The sequence below is a fragment of the Pelodiscus sinensis genome, chromosome 11, assembly GCF_052426305.1.
Source record: "Pelodiscus sinensis isolate ZL-2025 chromosome 11, ASM5242630v1, whole genome shotgun sequence".
Lineage (NCBI taxonomy): Eukaryota > Metazoa > Chordata > Testudines > Trionychidae > Pelodiscus > Pelodiscus sinensis.
In genome coordinates this window covers 27,307,130-27,330,011 of record NC_143062.1, presented here as the reverse complement: position 1 = coordinate 27,330,011, position 22,882 = coordinate 27,307,130, and the positions used below count along the sequence as shown (strand labels likewise).

General features: G+C 41.5%; 1 protein-coding gene across 2 annotated transcripts in view; it reads right to left on the bottom strand.

Moving 5' to 3' along the window:
• RUVBL1 (RuvB like AAA ATPase 1) overlaps window positions 1–19,182 on the bottom strand; it is a 28,512-nt gene extending 9,330 nt beyond the window's left edge. Inside the window, exons 1-7 of one of the 2 annotated variants that reach the window (XM_075938812.2) lie at window positions 18,932–19,182; window positions 17,963–18,049; window positions 16,174–16,306; window positions 11,728–11,879; window positions 9,387–9,476; window positions 8,361–8,510; window positions 3,641–3,704 (exon numbers count right to left, since the gene is read on the bottom strand). In XM_075938812.2, the coding sequence (XP_075794927.1) occupies window positions 3,641–3,704; window positions 8,361–8,510; window positions 9,387–9,476; window positions 11,728–11,879; window positions 16,174–16,306; window positions 17,963–18,049; window positions 18,932–19,072 (817 nt within the window). In that variant the 5' untranslated portion in view covers window positions 19,073–19,182. Of the gene's footprint in view, window positions 1–3,640; window positions 3,705–8,360; window positions 8,511–9,386; window positions 9,477–11,727; window positions 11,880–16,173; window positions 16,307–17,962; window positions 18,050–18,359; window positions 18,384–18,931 lie in introns of those variants that run through there. The other variant, XM_075938813.2, reaches the window with a different exon arrangement.
• Between the last annotated feature and the right edge of the window lie 3,700 nt (window positions 19,183–22,882).

The window sequence follows — 22,882 nt, the reverse complement described above, 5'->3', positions numbered from 1 at the left end:
TTCTGTTAGTTCTCTCTGCATCTGTGTGAGGGACCCTAAGACACTAAAGTGAGGAATGCTATTTTCCCAGCATCTTGATTCTAAATTAATACTCTCATATGAATGGGTGAGTCATGTGATGCAAGGCTTCTTTGGGATAAGAGTCAGACTGAGAGATGGTCCTGTGTTTTCTCATATATGACTTAGAGCTCACATTGCGGGGGGAATTAATATTTCTTACTTTCAGTTTTTGGAATTTGTATCCACGCTGGTCATATTGTATGTACAACCCCACATCTTAGCAACTTGAATAACAAAACTTAAAAACAGTATGGATTCTGCAACAGAAAAACCATTTCTGATGGATTCTAGGCCAAAAGGGACCAAGTGATCATCTAGTCTGACCTCCTGCATAGCACACACCATAGAACTCCCCCAGAATAGTCCCTAGATCTTTTAGAAAACAATGTAATTTAAAAATGGCCTGAAATGGTGAATCCACCATAACCCCACATACATTGCTCCAATGGTAATCTACCCTCATTGTTTAGAAATAAGGCATTTTAAAGTCTGAATTTGTCTAGCTTCAACTTCCAGCTGTGGAATTTCATTATATCTTTGTCTGCTAGACTGAAGAACCCATTACCAAGTATTTGTCTCCACTTCAGTACTTATTGACTGTGCTTAAGTCACCATTCAATCTTCTCTTTTAAGCTAACAAGATTGTGAGCTCCTTATGTTTATCATTATAAGGCATGTTTCCCAATCCTTTGACCATTCCTATGACCTCTCTCTGAATCCTCTCCAATGTATAAGTATTCTTTCTTGCTTTATAGACATTAGAAATGGACACAGCACTCCAGCTGCAGTCATAGCAGCGTCAAAGAGATAAAATAACCTGTCTGCCTCTAGTTGAGATTCCCTTGTTTATGCATCAGCCTTTTTGGTCAGAATGTCACATTGGACCCTCCAAAAAGCCCTGGACTAGATCCCAGACAAGAAGCTACTAAAGAAGCAAATTAGCCATGGGATAACAAGCAAAGTATTATCAAGAATCAAAAACAAGCTAGGACATACAAACCAAAGAATAAGATTAAATGGTCAATGTTCATCATGGCAAAAACTGAAAACTTTTGTACTAGGGTCAGCATTTAAAATAATTAATTATCTGAAGGGGGGTGGTAAGTAATGAGGTAGCAAAATCTGCACATGACAAAGTCCAGACTGGATTACGAGGAACTTCTGAGGACCTAATCAAGCTAGGAAAATGGGCAACCTATTGGCTAGTTCAATGTCCATAAATGCAAAGCAATGCACTTTGTAGGGAGAAAATTGAACTACTTCATGCTCTACAAGGCTTTTAAATTCACTTCTTTATCAGCTCAAGAAAGGGACCTGGATGGTGTCATAGACAGATCAAAGATCTCTGCTAAATCTGCAGAGAAAAAAACAAAAGATGTAGAATGAACAAGGGATGGGATGGAGAGCAATACAGAAAATATTAAGTCATATAAATCAATGCTGAAATAATGTGGAATAATGGTCATCCTATCTTTAAAAAGATATTGCAAAATTGGGAGGGTTCAAAGAAGTGTAAAGTAGGGATGTTAAGTTTCAATTAATCAACTAATTAAATAGTCACTGGAATTTCCATTGACCACTCGATTAGTTAATAATGGGGGCACTTACTATCCCGCTCGCCCTTGTCCTTTGAAATGTACAAGAGCTGCCCGTGGCTCTTGTACATTTCAAAGGAAGAGGCGTAGTGGGGAACCTGCGAAAAAGAGGACCAAAACACTCCCTGCTTGTGTGGGGTCCTGACTGCTGCGCATCTCCCTTTTAAATGTACAAGAACCACAGGTGGCTCTTGTACATTTCAAAGGGAGAGATGCTGCAGTCGAACCTGCACAAACAGGGACTGCTTCAGTCCCTCATCCCACCACAGAGACGGTGCTGGGGGAAACCGACTTTTAAACCAGCTCCCTCCAGCACCGGCTCCTGCTCCCCCGCCCTTGCTGCCTCTCTCTGATAGAGGCAGCAGTGGGGTGGGAGGGGGGGATAGGAGAGAAGTGACTAGTCAAGTCACTACTAGACTACTCGATAAGCATATGCTTATTGGGTAGTCGACTAGTTGCTTACATCCTTAGTGTGATGAGAATGATTAAGGGCATGGAAATCTCTCATGCAAAGGGAGATTAAAAAGACTGACTGATTTACCTACAGAGATGAACAGGGGACCTTGGATTGGGACCTTCTTTTTCTACCAGTACTATAATAAGAGTCAATGAAATTAAAGGAGGCAACTTCAATAAATAATATAATAAAATAATAATAATAAACATTCCTCTACACAACATGCCATTGCAACATGAAGTTCTTGAGGCTAAGAATTTAGAAAGATTAAAAAAGGACAGGAGATGTACATGGATATCAAAACTGAGTTAAAATTAATACTAAATTTTTATAAGGCTAGTCAAAGCTGATCACTTCAATTTGCTTACTGCAAGGTTCTTGCATTTTCTTCTCCAGCATCTGGTACTGACCACTGTGAGACAGGATATTGGGTGACACTGACCTCAGGTCTGACCCTGTATAAAATAGCTCTCTTCCTCATTTCAAGTTTCTACAATGCCCAGTGTTTTCTATCTCATTTATACATACCACAGTTAAAACACATGAACATAATACTTTGAGGCATTAAACTGAGAGTGTTTAGTTAATCATTTAAACTTAAGTAGCAGTATCTGCTTGAATGCCAACTTCTTAGTACTTTCAACTAAGATAATTCTCCTATTGCATATTTTGTGAGTAATTCTGACAATGTTTCCAAGCATGACTAGCAGGAAAGCTAAAATACTCCTGGTTTATTTAAACCTAACATTTGAATATAAGCAAAAATATTAATTCTTTAGCTTTTTGAACATATAGCTGTCAACATCCTGCTTTAGGTGGATGCAGTCTGATTTCAGAATATGGAGGGTGATCTTTACAAGAGAAGGAATACTAAGAGGATCATTCACATTTAATATTGAAAGAGACTTTGATCTGAATTTAGAGAAGATACCTATTGATGCGCCTTTTCTTTCAAAGCAAAGGACAAAAGATTTTTATGGTGGATATTTTTCCTTCTATCATTTGTAGGTAGGAAGAGAATGGGTTCCACTTACAGCACCCATATTGAAGTCCATTGGCTATTGTTATAGGTGAGTCAATGCCAAACAGAGCCAGTCAACAGTGATCCTTTCACAACCATTTTACTACTTTGCAAAACCATTGTACAGTTACATAGTATGCCGGGAAAGATAGCACACTCCAAGATGAAAGTAGTATTTAGTTACACAATTGTTTTTGTTTGTTCCTTCATGGAATGTTTGGATCTCCTGATATCTAGTGGCACCATTTTGAAAGAATAGCAGCATAATCCTAGTACCGTAACTTTCCCTCAATATAATGGGGTCCAATGTCTTAAGCAGTACATAGGATATTAACTGTACTGCATTTGATTCTAGTCACTGCACTGCTGGCACCCAACATTTTATTTTCTGAAGCACTCTGAAATGTTTATTATGAGAGGTGCTATATAAACTCATTTTTTCAAAGCCTTTAGGCATATGTATAACTTACATTGTGACTAAGGATATGGCGCAAACAATTTTTATACCTGTGATTTCAGTTTTTTTAGGCTTCATCAATTGTCCCATCATGGAAAGGATATCCTGTCCACCCTGGAAAAAGCAAAGATAGAGATTAACAATTTCTCCTACCTGAGTTGTTGCTCATTAAGAACATAAAAATGGCCATACTGGGTGAGACCAAAGGTCCATCTAGCCCAGTATCCTGTCTTCCAACAGCAGCCAATGCCAGGTGTCCCAGAGGGAGTGAACAGAACAGGTAATCATCATGTGATCCCACCCTGTCATCCATTTCCAGCCTCTGACAAACAGAGGCTAGGGACACCATTCCTACCCATCCAATAGTCATTGATAGACCTAACCTCCATGAATTTATCTAGTTCTTTTCTGAACCTTGTTAAAGTCCCAGTCTTCACAACATCCTCTGGCAAGGAGTTCTTCTGCATGAAGAAAAACTTCCTTTTGTTTGTTTTAAATCTGCTATCTATTAATTTAATTTGGTGACCCCTAGTTCTTATATTATGGGAACAAGTACATTTTTCCTTATTCACTTTTTCCACATCAGTCATGATTTTATAGACTTCTAGCATATCCCCCTTAGTCTCCTCTTTTCGAAGGTGAGAAGTCCCAGTCTTTTTAATCTCTCTTCATATGGGACCTGTCCAAACTAGGGATGTAAGCGACTAGTCGACTATCCAATAAGCATGAGCTTATTAGACAGTAATCTAGTCCCTAGGCTAGTTACTTCTCTCCCCCGACCACATGCAGACTCTATCTGAGGCAACAAGGTGAGGGGGAGCAGGAGCCAGTGCTGAGGAGAGTCAGCTTAAAAACCGTTTCCCCCCAGCACTGTCTCCGCTGTGGGGAGAGGCAGAGGGGTAGCAGGGACCAGGCATACGCTGGGTCCCCAACACTGAGCTTCAGCTTTTTAAATGTATTAAGAGCCTGCTGACTCTTAATACATCTAAAAGGAAGAGCCGCAGCAGGGTTAGCTTCTAGGGCCAGGAGCTAACTTCTATGGCTCCTCTGCTTATCAACTAATTGGAAATTCCATCGACTAGTCGATTAGTTGATTAAACTAAATTTAACATCCCTATTCCAAACCCCTAATTATTTTTGTTGTCCTTTTCTGAACCTTTTCCAATGCCAATATTTTTTTTTTTTTTTTGAGATGAGGCAACCACATCTGAATGCATTACTCAAGATGTAGGCATCCCATGGTTTTACACAGAAGCAATAAGATATTCTCTATCCCTTTTTTAATAATTCCTAACATCATTCTGTTTGCTTTTTTGACTATTGCTGCACACTGAGTAGATTTTTTCAGAGAACTATCCACGATGACCCTAAGATCTCTCTCGAGTAGTTATAGCTAAATTAGTCCCCATCATATTGTATGTATAAGTTGGGATTATTTTTCCAATGTTTATTACTTTATCAGCATTAAATTTCATTTGCCATTTTGTTGCCCAATCACTTAGTGTAGTAAGATCTTTTTGAAGCTCTTCAGTCTGCTTTGTTCTTAACTATCTTGAGCAGTTTGGTATCATCTGCAAATTTTGCCACCTCATTGTTTACCCCTTTTTCCAGATCATTTATAAATAGGTTGAATAGGATTATTCCCAGTATGGACCCTCGGGGAATGGATGGGGACTACTAGTTACCTCTTTCCACTCTGAAGGCTTACCATTTATTCTTACTCTTTGTTTCCTGTCTTTTAACCAGACATCAGTCCAGGAGAGGACGCTTCCTCTTATTCCATGACAACTAACTTGACGTAAGAGCTTTTGGTGAGGGACCCTGTCAAAGGCTTTCTGGAAATCTAAGTACACTATATCACTATAACCACTCGATCCCCCTTGTCCACGTTTGTCAACCCCCTTAAAGAACTCTAGTAGATTAGTATGACATGATTTCCCATGTTGAGTTTTCCAACAAATTATGCTCATCTATGTGTTTGAAAATTTTATTCTTTACTATAGTTTCAACTAATTTAATGTCATTACCAGGCAGACTTACTGGTTGGTAATTGCGAGGACCACTTCTAGAGCCCTTTTTAAATATTAGTCTCACATTAGCTATCTTCCTGTCATTAGGTACAGAAGCTGATTTAAAGGATAGGTTACAAACCACAGTTAATAGATCCACAATTTCACATCTGAGTTCTTTCAGAACTCTTGGGTGAATGCTATCTGTCCCAATGACTTGTTACGGTTAAGTTTATCAGTTTGTTCCAAAACCTCCTCTAATGGACACCTCAATCTGGGACAACTTCTCAGATTTGTCCCCTAAAAATAATTGCTCGGGTTTGGGAATCTCCCTAACTTCCTCAGCCATGAAGACCAAAGCAAAAAATTAATTTAGTTTCTCCTCAATTACTTTATTGTTTTTAAGTGTTTCTTTAGCATCTATTGTCCAGGGACCTCACTGGTTGTTTGGCAGGCTTCCTGCTTCTGATGTACTTAAAAAATATTTTGCTATTACTTTTTGAGTTTTTGGCTAGCTGCTCTTCAAATTCCTGTTTGGCTTTATTATTATATTTTTACACTTATTTGACAGAGTTTATGCTCCTTTCATCAGGTTTGCTATAGACCAGGCTATTATAGAAGATAGGGTTCTACGCCTTCAGGCTACAAAATTCAGCAATCATTTATTTGGGGTCCTCTAATATTTTAGCTCTAAAAATGGTTGATTCTGTTTTTAATCCAACTGTCCAATCCATTATCACTTCACTGCCTTGGGGTTCCAAATGAATTTTTTTTTTTTTTAGTTCAGAGTGGCTCTTCACTCCCTTTTTAGGTCTGGACTTCATAGAGAACACTAAGAGAATTCAAAAATTATAGCCCTTTTTCACAGCATTGTCAATTTCACTCTTAGGACAGCTCACCCAAATGGAATTGGTCAGGAAGCAGAAAGGCTGGAGCTACTTGTTTGGACTGAAAGTGTTCAACTGTCTAACAGATGGATAGCTGTGTTGGGATTTTAAAACTTTTACATCCTTTATTTTTGTACAGAGAGTCTGGTGTGGAGTTTTTGTTTACAAGGGGGATTGTTTTGAAACAAGTAGGTCAAGAGGTTGGTGCATCAAATTGTAGGTATGTCAACCTTGCAAGTGTCCCTTCACATATAGAATTATAGGCAGGGCTTGACAAATAATGTAATCTACTCGCCCGTGGCGAGTAGATTACAACCTGGAAGAGCAGGCGCAGAGCGATCTGCGCATGCGCAGAATGAACTGTGCAGCTGGCGTGTGGGGCTCACTGCCGCTTGGCGAGCCCTGCTTATAGGAATTCATGTTTTTAAAAGGAAGTAATTGTCCAGATACAGCACTGCTTGACAAAATGGTGATCTCTCAATATTGGGGGGGAAGCGGGGGGGAAAAAAAAAAAAAAGAGAGAGAGAGAAAAATCCCCCCCTCCCTAAACAAAAGTTTGCTAGTGTAGAATACTTAAGGTACAGGCTGAACCTCTTTAGTCCAGCACCCTCGGGCCCTGACTGGTGCTGAACCAGAGAATTTGCTGAACCACAAGAGGTCAGTAGTATCTAGCAGCATCACCAACACTTTCATTGCTTACTGGGCAATTAGAAGACATTGAGGAGCAAATTAGAGCTAAACAACAGCACAGAACACAGAGTCACAACTAGTGGCTGTAAACAAGCTTTATGGGACCACAGGAGACTTGGCCACACCCATGACAAGTGGACATTCAGCCAACTAAAATCATGCTGAATCATGGATGTTTTTTGACGCAGAGATTGCTGAATTAAAGAGGTGTTCAACCTGTACTACTGAAGTCATTTGGGAGTTCCCTGGGGAGTACCTTAAGTTACTCAACATCTCTAAAGGATATAGGAGCACTTGCAGAAAATACAGTGAAATCAGACAAAGATTGTTTATCAAAGTGTTCGCAGTTCCCAGTTCATGACTGATGAAACAATAAATACAGAACAAAACAAGTTCATCTGTATCTAGAACATTTCAATAAATAAAAAAATGCAGACTAGCGAGCTACTGCCAATTGATACCTTTAAGGATTCAGGGTAGAAAATAACCTACTCCTCACATGGTGATGACAACTGCTCCCTATAAAGACCTCCTCTTAGCTTCAGCCCCTAGGATTTTTTGGTTGGTTGGGTTTGTTTTTTCCCCGAGCACAAATTATACTTTAGCTTCTAGGGCAGTGGTTCCCAGTTGTCTTTTGAGGAAACCATCCATGTGATGTATTTGGGCTGGTACCCCCTTCTCCTGGTATTCCCTGATACTATACTCTGGCAAAGCTTCCACATCTATTTTTTTCTCCAGGTGCTCATTCTTGTACCTCTTTTGCTTTGCCCTCTCTCATTTGCTATTATCATTTTTGCTTTCTGTTCTTTGGTTGCTCTCTCATCTCTTCTTGCTTTTTGTGCCCCTCTGATATTCCCTGGCTTACCAGAAAGCTACTTGCCGAATGGGATGAAGAGCATCGACTGATGTCTCTATGGAGCTGGGAAATGTGCAAGTTGCTCTCTGAACCTTTATAGAGAAGATTCTTTGTTCAGGAAGTTCACAAGGGAGAGTAGGTGGGTTAAAGGTGCTATATACTGGGTTTTTTTCACCAATAGTGGCATGTTTGCAGTAGACAGAGTGGATCCTACAGAATGCAGTCTTTCCCATCCCCACTGCTCCTCACCCTTTCCCCTCAGGCCTTTGGGTCAGTCTGGCACCCATCCTTAGGGATTTGCACAGATTTAGTTTGTAGAGTTAAGTACCTGAGGTCTAGCATTGGCCACATCCAGGTCATGGAGGGTGACATCCTGAATAATTTCTTTTTTCTTGTGTACATCCCCCTTTGGTAAGGGGACATACTCTTCAGCTTCAAGGTCAAATTCTGTGGCATAAGTATCACACCTGCCTTGCCTCTGTGCAAAATGGGGGGCAGGGAGAAGAGGAGGAGAAGAGAGGTAGTGTGGAAAGAGAAACACAAGTATACAGTTAGTTTCATTGTTGAGACTTTGAGTGACATACTGTTGATAAAGGGCTTGGTTCACAATTACAGTCCTGACAAGCTTTGGTTGACACTTCAGAATATGCTTTATTCCCTGCTTAGCAACATGAATATCCTATCTATTGATCAAAGCTCAAAAACCCTGTTAAAAATGTGTGTTATTTTCCCACACAGAGAATATCCCATCTTCCTCTGCTCTTCTTTTAACTGTGTGCAATTTCTGTTAAAGGACAAATCCAGCAGATTAACTAGAGATTGGGAGAACTGTTCAAGACTTTTTTGTAGGTGTGTGATTTATTATATGATACAAAATATTACACTCATCCATTAAACACCAAGTATCTCTGTACAGTACATTTTAAATCAGATATAAAAAGAATGCTAACTAATGCAGTATTCCCTTCTACATGCATATATCTTGTGGAGAAAATATCAGAGATAGAAGAAAGATTAAATACACTGTGTATTTCAGTTTGAGAATGACTAAAGTTGTTTAGGTTTTCTCCCTCCCTTTGAAAAGATGTCTGAAAAGTTAAAGGAATGAAAGCTCATCCCAGGCAGCTGCAGTGATGTCTTTCCAGCCAGGATGACCTTAACTGTGAACTAGATTATCACCCTGTCTCGAGACAAGAGGAATGTCTCCACAGTAGCAAAGACCTAGGCTTTTCTTAACAGTCTTATCCAGCCTGTCCAAGGCAAATAAGGTTAATAGGTCACAGAGCTTTTGGACAAAGGACACGAGAAGGTCTCGGAATACACAAAAAAGGGCAATAGTTAAGTCAGGCTTTACCTTGACGGCTCCACTGTTTGCTTCAATGTAAATCACATCTCCAGCTTCTACTCGTTCCTTCTGTAAACTTTCAAAGATGCTGGGGTCCAGCTGGAGACAAACAATATAGAAAGTTAGACAGTTCCATTGTATTGTAGAATGATCATGACACACAGATTTTAACTAGAGTCAGACAAAATGAGTGAAGATTTCAGAAATTGAGGCTCAATTCAATATTTAGGGCAAGATCTAGAATAGGATGCAGAAAGGCTATTATTCACATTTCCTTACTCCCCATCCCGCTATTTGAGAAATAGTAAATATGGCTTAGTCACAAAGACTCTATTATTAACTTTCTTTTATAGAGGGTATTTAAACTTTTCTTGTCTAATCTGTTTTTCTGATAAATTAATGTTACAATACAAATTACATTATGCCAAGTCACAAAGATCTGGTATGTATCAAGAAGAGGATACTTTACATTTCATACTGATATACTCTTTGTTCTCACAGTGGAGTGCTTTTCTTGGTTGCTAGTCAAACCTTATAAAGGGTTAACTATTAATTCTGGAATAGCCTGCACTTGTTGACCACTCAATGTCTTTATAGAAGGATGTGACCCTTTCACTCAGACTCAGACTTTAAGGTCAAAAGGGACCATCATGATCATCTAGTCTGACCTCTTTGGGTGTGTCTAGACTACAGGGTTCCCCTTCATCTAAACTGCTGCCGCGTTCTTTTGAAAGTAAATTGAATGAACACAGCAGTTTTTTCGACTGCGGAAAACCTCGTTTCACGAGGAATAATGTCTTTTTTCTAAAGTGCTCTTTCGAAAAAAGGCACTATGTAATGCAAACTGGTAGTTTGGATGCTCTCTTTCAAAAAAGCGACTTGCTTTTTTGAAAGTACTGATTGTAGTCTAGACGCTCTTTTTCGAAAGTATCTTTCAGAAAAGCCTCTTTCAAAAGAGGCTTATAGTCTCGACGTACCCTTTATGTAACTGCATGGAGGGAAGAGAACAAATGAGCAATGGGAAGCCAGAAGATGACATTTTGTATGTCTTGTGTGTGTGGCTCATGCAATTCTACTAAGGATACTTTATTTTGCATTTTCAAAATGAACAAATGGAAGACAATACGTACTGAACAGCTGAGATGCTGCTGTAAATTCTCTTATCCCCATTTTACATACATATAGGGAAGAAAAATTGAGATGCATATTAAGTGACTTTTCTAAATAAATAAAGGGAGTCAGGGTCTGATTTAAGAACAGAACTGGGTTTTTGGCTCCCAGTTATATATTCAGACTACAGGACCTTCCTCCTAAACATAAAAAGGAGGCAAGTGAAATAATATAAAGTAAATACAGGCAAAATTTCAAGAAGCTATCTTCCAATATTCAAGTGGAGTGCCAGTTAACACCAAAAAAAAAAAAAAAAAAAAAAAGGACTTCCTGATATATTTAATTGTTATGATACATAAGAGCTGTGGTTAAGATCAAGCTCCGCATCATATACCAGGAAAATGTGCTGCCTTGCTATCTGAAGGGGGGTCTGGGTAGTGAGGGGGCGCGTTGGAAAAGTTAAGAAGAAATGGGAGCATTTAGAAGACCCTCTGGATCACCAAATCTTCCTGTAGCTGAACACAGGTTACCTGAAATTAAGCCTTTAAATTATTAATAAGAGACCAAAGAGACTAATATTTCTATATACAGTAAAACCTGTGCTATCTGGCACTTAACTAGCTGGAAAACTTTAGAAACCAGCAAATTTCTGAGCCCGGGGGGGGGGGGGGGGGGGCAGGGGTGAAACTAGCTCTTTAAGCTGGGCATGCAGCACGTACCTGGGGGAGGAGTGAATGGCCATTCTGTCCACCTGACGCCAGGCCGCATCCCGGCCCCCCCGCCGCGGTTTCTGTCCTTCCACCACAGGTCAGCTCCCTCGCGGCTTTCCCCCCTCCCCCCGGCAGGCCACCCCTGCCATCTCTACCCCTGGCTTCCACTCCCCCTCACCAGGCTGCATCTTGACCCCCTCAGCCGGCCACATCCCAGCCCCTGAACCATTCCTGCCCCCCATAGTTCCTGCACAGCTCCCGCATGTCCCCCCCCACCCCCACTCAGATATCTGTAATTTTCAGAAAACTGGCATGACCTAATCCCATGCGTGCCAGATAACACAGGTTTTACTATAATATGAAGAGGTAAATTTGTTCACTACCTGTGCACAGGGGAAAGACATGGGCTATTTTTAACATTATTTGGCGGGGGGGGGGGGGAGGGGAGAGAGAGAGATTAAAAATATGTAAGATGGGAACAAAGGTGAAAGGATGCAGAATGAAAAGCTGGAGAATTTTATCATATACACCTTCAGCTGTTTCGTTCCTTTTGCTGTTTTGAGTCCTATAATTACATGGCTAATTGTTTTGCCATATCCGCCCATTGGATTCTCGGTCTCACATGGAGTTAATTCTGTGACTTCACCTTCATAAACTTCCTTGGTTTCTTTTATCCTCAACCCTACAAAAAATATTTTAAGATGAGTTGCAATGTATAAATGAGTTATCATTTTCATTTAATTATTCTTGACTCTCACTACAAGTCTTGACAATGTCTATACACTTGAGAGCATCAAGTGTGTTTATATATTACAGAGTACTTCATTGTAATTCACTATTTTGAAAACTAGAAAATAAAAATAATATCCCTTTTAAAAAATAAAAATAGGAGAGAAAGTTCATCCCTACATCAATTAAAATAGAAAGCTAAGGAAATTAATTCAGTTTAAGCCAAAATCTTAACCCAATAGGGACACAGAGTTTATAAACCAATACCTTCATGTAACTATAGCGATTCTAGTAACAAAGTCAAAGAAAAAAATGAAAGCTAACTATTTTATTTTAAAGGGATTCTGACAGAGGTTAACATTTAATATTTAAAGTATTTTGTTTTTTAAATTAATGTATTTTACAACCAAAGATGGACAACATATACAATTAAATAGACCTCAAATGATGTGAAAAATTCAAATTACTCCTAGATTTCTGACAACAGAGCCCCTTAAGCGATATGAAGATTTTTCTAATCTGGACATTTTCTCTACAACTCCCATCATCGTCATAGTACCTATTACTCATTCTATGTAGGGATGTACGGGAGTAGTCAACTACCTGATAAGCATATGTTTATCGGGTAGTCGAGTCAACTATATGAGAGGCAGCAAGGGGGAGAGAAGCAGGGGCTGGTGCTGGGACTACTCCCTTAAAAGCTGGTTCCCCCAACACCTTGTTTGCTGTGCGGCAGATGGGGTAGAGGAGGCAGAGCTGCAGAGGGTCCTGGGGCCGACACGAACTGGGACTAACCAGTTCCGGCTCATGTCAGCTCCGGGACCACAGCAGCTCTGCATTTTAAATGTAGTAAGAGCCCACTGGGGAAATGATACAAGGGACCTCATTCTGAACATGACTGGAGGTCACTAGAACTCTATAAAAGTTTCCTTGTTTGGTAGCTTTTCATTTTGCTTTGAAATAAATACATGAATCAAATATTTCACTAGTAATTTTGAGTTGCTAATAGGGAAAGAGGGAAATTATTTTCAACAAAAATGTGTGTGTGTTCCTCAATGACCTCAAATTAAGAATGGGATTTTTAAAGACAGACATGAATGTGAACTGTAAATAAAGAAAAAAATATATAGATAGTACCCACAAAGGCTCATGATACTTTCTGTATTTTTTGTTATTCTTTAAGGTGCTGCAGGACTATTCGTTGTTTAAGTTTTTTCAGTTACACACTAACACAGCTATCCCTCTGAGGCTTATAAATAAAGAGTTTGATAATTTCCATTGGATTCATTAGCTTATTTAATTTCAGAAACTTAACATTTCTATAGAGTGCCTTGGTTGTGCCTTAGCAAAGAAATTAACAATTGTCTGCTCCAAGCATCTTATTGTCTAAGTGGCATAAAATGATGCAGAACAAAATAGCACTATACAAGGGTTTACAGCCAGTGATGGTTGTTTCTAGCCAATAATATGAATGTTATTGCTTTTTAGTTGTTAGAGATTTAAATTGGATATAAGAAGAACAACATTTATCTTAGGAAAGAGGTAACTTTGGAGTTTAGATATGAAGGAGACGATCTAGGCCAAAGAGCTCTCAAATAAATAGAGGCATTTCCTATGATATCCAGAAGCATATTCTTTAAAAAAAAAAAAAAAAAAAACCACTTGTGGGGTTCTGTATTTATTGGTTTGATAGTACTAAGAAGTAAAATTTTTGGTTGCCAGTTAAGCATGCAGTTATAAGTTGGAGGCTTAGAGAATAAATATACTTTTAAAGCAGTGACTATTTTAAGAGAGATGTTTGGCGATAACTGTACTTTAACATTTTCTGTCAACAGCTTTGACAAATGCTAATTTTGGATTAACATCTGTGCTTTTTTTAAAATAGAAAATAGAATTTCCCTATAATCTTCTAGTCTCCATACATCTTGTCTATTTCTGTATCTTATGAACCATAAGCTTTCCACGGCAGAGGCTGCCTGTCTTGAGTCCTTAACATCATCAAGTCCATGTCAGATCCTTATTATAAGTCTAGTAATAAGAAATTGTGACAATAATAATTCTGACAGAGAGCACCTTCAATATGGCACAAAAAACAATCTAAGCCAGAGGAGGGAGACATGCTGGGTATATCACTAGGAAGTGTGTCAAGAGGCAGAGCCTAGAACAATAGGAGAATGTGATGTACTAGTGACTGGTTGTTTGTTTGTATTCCTACAGTCCCCAGCATGGCAGACTCCTGCTGTATCCAAGAATAAGAAACCCTGTAAACGAGACTCAGGTGTTGGACTGTTAGTCAGAATCATTTCAGTAGTACTGAGGTGACTAACCCAACTTCAAATTACTATGCATGAGACTGCAACAGACTACACATATTGGCTACGTCTACACTGGCCCCTTTTCCGGAAGGGGCATGTAAATTTCACCAGTCGTCGTAGGGAAATCCGCGGGGGATTTAAATATCCCCCGCGGCATTTAAATAAAAATGTCTGCCGCTTTTTTCCGGCTTTTAAAAAAGCCAGAAAAGAGCGTCTACACTGGCCCCGATCCTCCGGAAAAAGTGCCCTTTTCCGGAGGGTCTTATTCCTACTTCAAAGTAAGAATAAGACCCTCCGGAAAAGGGCACTTTTTCCGGAGGATCGGGGCCAGTGTAGACGCTCTTTTCCGGCTTTTTTAAAAGCCGGAAAAAAGCGGCGGACATTTTTATTTAAATGCCGCGGGGGATATTTAAATCCCCCGCGGATTTCCCTACGACGACTGGTGAAATTTACATGCCCCTTCCGGAAGAGGGGCCAGTGTAGACGTAGCCATTGTGACCTGCTATGTGAAGAATTGCATGACAAAGCACTCTACAGTCAAGTGCCTTGCATTGGAGTTATTCCACTTAGAAAACAAAATCTTTTTCTGAAAACATGCACTAGAAATTCCTTTTTATGACAATGAAACTTTCTAAAAATTGATCTGAGCATGTCTGGAAAACATTCAATTCACATAAAACAGGGGGGCTCATTAGTCCTTTAAAATATATTTGGATTTTTTAAACTAGGCAAATTCAACACAAGGAGACAGAAATTTGGTCTTTCACTAACACAGCTTTTTGTTTAGAAGCATCCCTGTGCTGACATTCCGGGAATGTGGAGCACCAACAAAGTAGTTGGCTGTTAACACAAGGGAGTTAAATTATAGCTAACTCTAGGAATGACAATGTGGATGACACGGGTTTCATCTGCCAGTTCAAGTTTCCAAAGGTCTGACAAGAAATTTCATCACATCAAGGAAATATTGCAGACTGCTCTCTTTCATCTCTGGTCTCTCTACCTACAAGACCTGACAACCTAAGAGTAACTTAAACATCAGACTAGCCCACTCTTATGTTTGGTTACAGGCTTGAGAGAGAGTCTTCACCAATTACCTAGCTGACGTCCAGGGGGAACAATTATATAGAAGCCAGGAAAATTAACCGATACTGTGTTGAGACTGCAAACAATTAGGCTACATTTATGCAATTCAAATACATGCAAAGGCCATTTTTGACTGATTTTATCGGTTGTCAGAAGCAATCACGTAAAAGTAATACAAGAAGATTAATTTAAAGACTCAATGAGCTTTTGTTGCAAATTTAACTTTGTTCTTTCAGATAAAATGGAACAGAGGCAACTCAAGATAATTTCCTCTTTAATTCTAAAGTGCATTTACCATTTACTAAGATGCTCATCTTGCTAGAATGGAACATTTTCTTGCGTTTACTTAGAATAAAACACTAGGCAAAGCACTGATATGTAGGAGACAGATGTAGGAGGGATTGAGAATGTTGTAAAGGAAAGGAAAGGAGCATTTTCCTCTCTATACACCCTCACATAAGCCTGAGACTTGTGTTGATAGATTCTAAAGAGATTTTTTTCTAACATCGTCTGGCAATAATGTGCAGGAACAGGAGAAGTTTCTGGAGGACAAGGTAACGGAATGGAAAAGAGTTTCCCTCCTTCCACAACCTGGGAAGGGAGATGAGCTGGAACAACTCAAGTGACGAAGATCTGAGCCCTGTATTAAGTTTCATAGTGACTCAGTTAAGCTGAGGAACAAAATAGAATGAAACAGGACTAAAAAGAACACTGAAAAACTGAAGCATGAAAACCTGACACCACCCCAAATGCTGGAAAAAAACTAGTGTTCTTTTGTTCACATTTATTTTTCTTTTTTACAAATCCAGACATATATGCACTTTTCTCTTCTTCTATTTTAACACTTACCAATGGCTCTTCTGAAATTTTCCATCAGGACTTCAGTCTTCTTGATCTCAGTGGAGTAGACCTCACTTCCAACCATAGGACAAAATGGAACCTTGCTTCCCAACTCTTGAGCAATAGCTAGAGCTAAAGCAGTCTGTAAAAATTCAAAAGACTGAACTCTTACACACTTAAGAATTTTTATGAGAGATACATGTATAATGACCAAAAGATCTTGTAGAAACCATTCCAGAAGGTTAAAATACTTTGCTCACTACATCACCGTCTGCAATGCTTTACAGTGCTGTTTTATAAATGGAGAGATCCAAGTGCCTTCAATGAGATAATGGAAGAATGAGAACTGGAACCTAAGGCCTGGGAGTCAGGATTCCTATGTTCTTACTCCTCCACTTTTTCATATACAGCAACAGCACATTTCTCTTACAACATGTCTTTCATCCAAGAATTAAAAGAACTACCAAGAAGCACCTGAAGCTAGTCATAAAACTGTTTACTATTTTTGGACAGTCTCTCTTTAACATCCCATATGTAAGGTGTAAGTCTTGTAACGTGCAAAAAACAAAGGTTAAAATGCTTTAAAACTCCCAAATTTATATTTAAGATGACATTTATTTAAAACCCACATACTTCATATTACGTTTTCATTCATTCACATGTGTAGAATGGGTTTTTACACTGTTGGCACTAGAACGAGACATTGCCACTGCACACTCATAGCATGGTAAAATACAATTTGGAGAAAGGTTCAGTGCTTATTCAACTCTGGCTCAAGTTAAAAAAGATTAGTAACTGCAGAAGGTACTTGCTGAAGTTATTATTGGGGAAATATTTGACACCACTATTAGGGATGTAAAAGAGTAGTCAAGTATATGATAGGGATATTAAAGTTAGATTAATCAACTAATTGAATAGTTGATGGAATTCTAATTGAATAGTCGATGGAATTTCCATCAACTATTAGATTAGTCAATAACGGCGCTTCTGCTTTGAAATGTAGCAAGAGCTCGCCCAGCTGTTGTTACATTTCAAAGGCGGCAGTGCCACACAGTGTTCTACCTTCAAAGCCAGTTCCCCCAACATTGATTTCATGGTGCCATCTGCCCCTCTGTGCTGCTGCCTCTGATTGAGAGGGGGTCGGAGCTCACAGCAGCAGCCCCTATCTGTGGGGGGGGTCCCAGCTCCCAGCAGACAAGGGCCACTGCCAGGGACCAGCCTCTGTCTGCAGTGGGCCCACGCTCACATGGACAGAGGCTGCTCCGTGGGAGGCAGAGCAGCCTCGGTCGTGGGGAGCTCAGACCCCCCCGAGGACAGGGACTGCTGCCAGACCAGCCTCTGTCTGCAGCCAGCCCAGGCCTCCGTGGACAGAGGCTGCTTTGCAACAGCCTCCCATCCACCCCAGCAGCCTCTGTCCATGGGACACTCGGACTCTCGTGGTCAGGAACTGCTGCCACCCCACGCTGCTGCCTCTGATACAGAGGCAGCAGCACAGTGTGGCAGGCAGCTGGTCTGTGATGGAAGCTGTTTTTTAAACTCGCTACCCTCATGGACCAGCTCCTGCCTGCCACCCCATGCTGCTGCCTCTGACACAGCATGGGGTTACAGGGGACTCCCTGAGAGTGGGGCTGAAGCGCATTGGCTGCCGGCCCTGCCCCTGGGGACAATAGAATAGTCGAGTAACTAATAAAAATTCATGTGGTTACTCAACTATTCTATTATCTGCTATCTAACATCCCTAACCACTATATTTAAGAGAGAGTGGTAGAGAATAGCTTTTGTACTAAGAAGACGATACCTTGCCAGTTCCAGGAGGTCCTGCCAATAGCACAGCTCTACCAGCCATTTTCTTGCTTTTGATCAATTCCACTATAACACCACAAGCCTACAAATAAAAACATTAATTTAGCTGGTTTTAGGTAAACCTAAAATTACCTTTTAAATTAATATTCTCAACCAGTTTATAGGTAATAACACTTTTACACAGCTTAAGTACCTGTCATTCCCGAGGGACCAACAGTGTTTATAAGAATTACTACTCATAACACTATTAACATTTAGTTTTTCAATAACAGATGGGGAAACTGAGATAGACATCATGATTTCCCCAAATCTCACAAAATCTGTGGCAGAGGTACAACTAGAATACAGGAGTTCTGACACTTTTGCTGTAAATACAGACTTCTTTCGGGTACCTGTAAATGACTGGGAAGGGAAGGGCTCCTAAAACGTTAGTTATAAAGCAAGATTCATGACAGTGTGGTCCAGCCAATGAGAGTTAAAAGCTTTCAATTCTACCCGAATTATGCTAATGAGCTGGTGTATGACGCTGGGTTAGTCACTTTGCTTCTCTGTGGCTCAGTTTCGCCATCATAAGAAATAACGATAACGCCAATCTCCCGTTACAAAGTGCTGTGACGTCCATGGCTGCATATGGACGAGCCGTTATCGCTGCAGCGCTGCCATCGCTAAAGCTAGAGTGAGGCTATAAGGGTGCGCGGAAGAGGACTGACAAAGACTGAAGCACCAGGACTGCGGCCCCTCCAAAAGCCAGGGAGAAGGGGCAGACCACGTAGCCCCGATAGGGCCCTCCTGACGCAGATGGAGCGGACATTTCAACTGGCAGGTGGGGGCCGTTGGCAAGGGGGCGGGATGTGCAAAGGGGCAGCAACCCCCCAGCAACGGTCTCGCCCACCTCACTAGGCCGCTCTATGCCTCACAGACCCCCCCTCCCGCCGCCCACCCGTCTCCAGCCGGGGCCCCTCACCTCCCGAGCGTTCTCCTGCCCCACCAGCCCGGCCCCCGCCGGCTTGGCCGCGCCGCTGTCATCCAGCCCCAGCCCCTTCACGTGGCTGTGCGCGGCGATGCGCTGCGTCTTCGAGGTGCTCTTCACCTCCTCGATCTTCATGCCGGCGGCAAAGGGCAGACACAGCTCCGGCTGCCTCCTAGTCACACAGTCCCGGGAAGCACGCGGCCCGCGCGTTACCAAGGCTCCCGGCGCCTGGTCACCTAATCCCGCCTTCTCCCTTGCCATTGGCCAACGCGGCACGACTCTCGCTGCTTATTGGAGAGGGCATGTGTCGGTTACTACCAAAGATTGAAAGCTCGCCCATCCACTTCCATGTGTGCTCGTCGTAGAGGTTCCGGCGTCACCCGCTCGCTCTGGAGCTTCTGGGCCGGGATGCTATCGTCCCTGTGGAGCACCCAGCTCAAAGATTGCAGAGGTTGGGGGAAGGAATTACTTGGCCATAGGTGGGGCTTGGGAGGCATGCGGCTGGGGAGAGGTAGTAACCACAGTCAGGGGCAAGCCCAGGCAGTAGCCGTCTCCCCTGCCAGGTCAATTGCCTATGGCGTTTTGGTCTGCTCAGCTTACATGTGCCTCTGACAAATGGAGAGAGGCGAGGACTGCTTGTTTCTAACGAAACTTTCTGTCCCCGTAGTTAAACGGTGGAATAAATTGCCTAGCATAGCTGTGGAAACTCCATCAATGTTTAAGCTGCTCTTAAAAATTTCCGAACCTCTGTTAGGGCTGGGCAAGGGGTCTAGGGGTTGGATTCGGTCCACCTAACACTGAAGAGGGGTCACACTCTGCAAGCCAGGTCAATCTGGCCACTTTCTGTTATGTCTTACTGCCCTTGCCGCCGAATTTCCAGTTCAGGCAGCAGGATCCTATTTAAATGGCTCTTGGCTCACAGTCTGGCAGGTGCTGGAGCCATGAGCCTTTTAAATAGCTAGAGTAACCCTGGGCAGCTGCCAGGCACTGTGATAGGGCTGGGAGCCACAAGGCCTTTGCTATGTCTTTACTTCAAAGCCTCCAGCCCTAGACAACTCTTGAGGGGAAGCAAGTGCCCAGCCCCACCCCTTCTGCCACAGGTCCCACCCTTTCCAGGGGTGGAGCTGGCCCATGACCAAGTATCAAAATTCATTAGGTGGTGGTTGTCCCCCCCCTCCCCCAAAAAAATTATTGTCCACACCTGATCTATATAGTACTTGGTCCTGCCCTGAGTACAGCAGATTGGACTTGAATATCTTTCAAGGTCCCTTCCAGTTCTGGTATTCTATGATTTTATAATAGAAAGAGCTAGATTTATTTTCCAAGACAGTGGCTGTGTCAGAATGGCTAAGGACACAAGCATTTGCTTGCTTTAGAGATCTCCTGTAGTATGCAGTCCTGTCTCGCTCATGGGCTATATCTAATTTAGCCTGATTGTTTGCTTTGCTGGACTTCACTAGTAACATGGAGTCTCTTGCCATTGGATTCAGTTGGCTCATTTATTTTGCAGTGGGCTGGAGGAAGGTGTAACCATCAGGGATGTAAAAATCCATGTAATTAGTTAGCAGGTTAAATGTTATCTTTAACTGATTAAATAGAGGTGGGTGAGAGGAGACATTCCAACCAAAGCGCACTCCCCCAGCTATGGGCTAGGCAGCTCTGACCAGGCTGGAGTGCCCTTGCCTGAGGCATGCCCCAGATGGACCCACAGCAGTTGAGGGCTGCTTCAGGGCCCACTGGTTAACCATAACTCTCAACCATTAAGGGTGAGGCTTACTGGTTAACAATTCACCTTCTTATTAACCATGCACTTTTTCCACTGGGAAGTTTAGATTTCCCCAGAAGCACTTTCAGTGAAATAGTGGTAACTTGAAGAAAACACTTCTTAAAATATATATACTTTCATCCCAAAGATAAGCTAACACTTCTCTTTTAAAAAATAACATTTTTACATATTTGTATAGCACTAATAAAATTTCTTTTATCTTCCAGCTGTTAGAATTTCCTTCGTTAATGCTTTATAATGTTTTTATTAGCTATGTTCATAGAAAAGTTTTTTTTTTTTCCATATAGTGGGGAAAGTGTTTATGTAAGCAGCGAGTTCTGCTTTGGCTCTGAACAATACACTTAGGCTACGTCTACGCTATATGCTTCTTGCGTAAGAAGCCTTTTGCGCAAGAGTTTTTGTGCAAAAACTTCTTGCGCAAGAACACGTCCACACCGCAAAGCACATCGCAAAAGCAATGTGCTTTTGCGCAAGAGAGCGTCCACACTGCATGGACACTCTTGTGCAAGAAAGCTCTGATGGCCAGTCACAGAACGACCATCAGATTTCTGTGCTTTTTCCCGGAGGGGTTTCTTGTGCAATGTCCACACTTGCCTTTTTGTGCAATAGCTGTAGCGCAAAAGGAAGTTATGCCTTGTAAAAGGAGGTTTACCTGCATGGGCAAAAGTCCTCTGTTCTGCCGTTTAACTGCTGATTTACTTGTGCAAATGCTCATTTGAGGTGTGGATGCGCCACAGGTTTTTACGCAAAAACCTTGCAGTGTAGACGTAGCTATACTGTGTATATACATCAAACATATCAAGTGCCCAACACATACCGTAAAATCTCAAGTATAATGCGCACTTTTTACCTGTTTTTTTTTTTAGCGTTAAAGTCAGGGTGCGCATTATAATTAGGAGGGTTTTTTTTTTGTTTTGTTTTCATTTGGCAGTTCCGCGGCAGTTAATTAATCGCTGGACACCAGAGGTTAAGTTGATTTTTATTAGTACCAACAAGCAACTATATACACAGTTTCAAAAAGGTAAGTTAAACAAGTGAAATCAACACTGCAGCGCAAACAAGCAAATACCACTATGTTAATTGATTGACTACTCATCTTCGAAGCCCTCGAATTCACTTTTGTTAGAATCTTCCTCAAACAGTCGAGCAATATCTTCCAGGGTATAGCCCTCAACATCTTCATCCAGGTAATACAAATCATTGTCATCTTCGCATACTGGTAATTCGCCCTCGGCCACTTCATCGTCACTCGGATTCATCCACAGGGCATCATCCTCACTGCCATTCATAGCATTAGAGATGCTGCATTTCAGAAACCCCTTCCTTATCATAGCGGGATCAAGTTCAAGCCAGACATCCGCTACCCACTGGGTAACATCTTGCAGCGTTGGTGTTCACATACGTCCACCTGCAGTAAATGTATGTTCACCTTCCAACAACCAGGTGTTCCATTTCCTGTGTAGTGCATTTTTCATTGGCTTGTTAAGTGTCACGTCAAGCAGCTGCGACATTTTGGTCATTCCACTAGGAATAGTTGCCAAGTCTGTTTTGTCCTATTGAAGCCTTTTCTTAACGGGTGGCATACGATGACACCGAAATGCATCCAAAACTATTAGAGACCGCTTTCTCATAAGTCCACCCAGCTGCTTCGCCCAAACCGTCTGTAGCCAATCAAGCTTCATCAATCCAGCCTTTAGGGTGAACACGCATGTGAACGATGTTCGGGAAGATTACATTCCTTGGCATTGTCTTGCTCTTGAACACAATATAAGGAGGCAGCTTCGTTCCGTCGGCCATGCAAGCAAGCATTATGGTAAACCTAGACTTTTCATGGCCTGTGGTAGCAATGGAGATGGTCTTGGCACCTTTCAGTTCAAGCATTCTGTCACAGGCATTATCAAAATGTAATGGTGTTTGATCTGCATTACCAATTAATGAAAGGTAGTAGCAGTGCTGCTTCCGTAGCTTATGATAAACTTTTGGAACTGCAGTGACTTGGTGTCTGAGTCCATGGGTAGCTTCTGTGCGATTGTTGTTCAGCATCGGACCAATAGGCCATGGTGATTCATGAACCGATCACCCCAGCCATACGAAGCTTTAAACCCGGCTGTGTTAGTGCACGTTTTGGCAATGGTCAAAGTCTTCTTTCCAACCTCCAC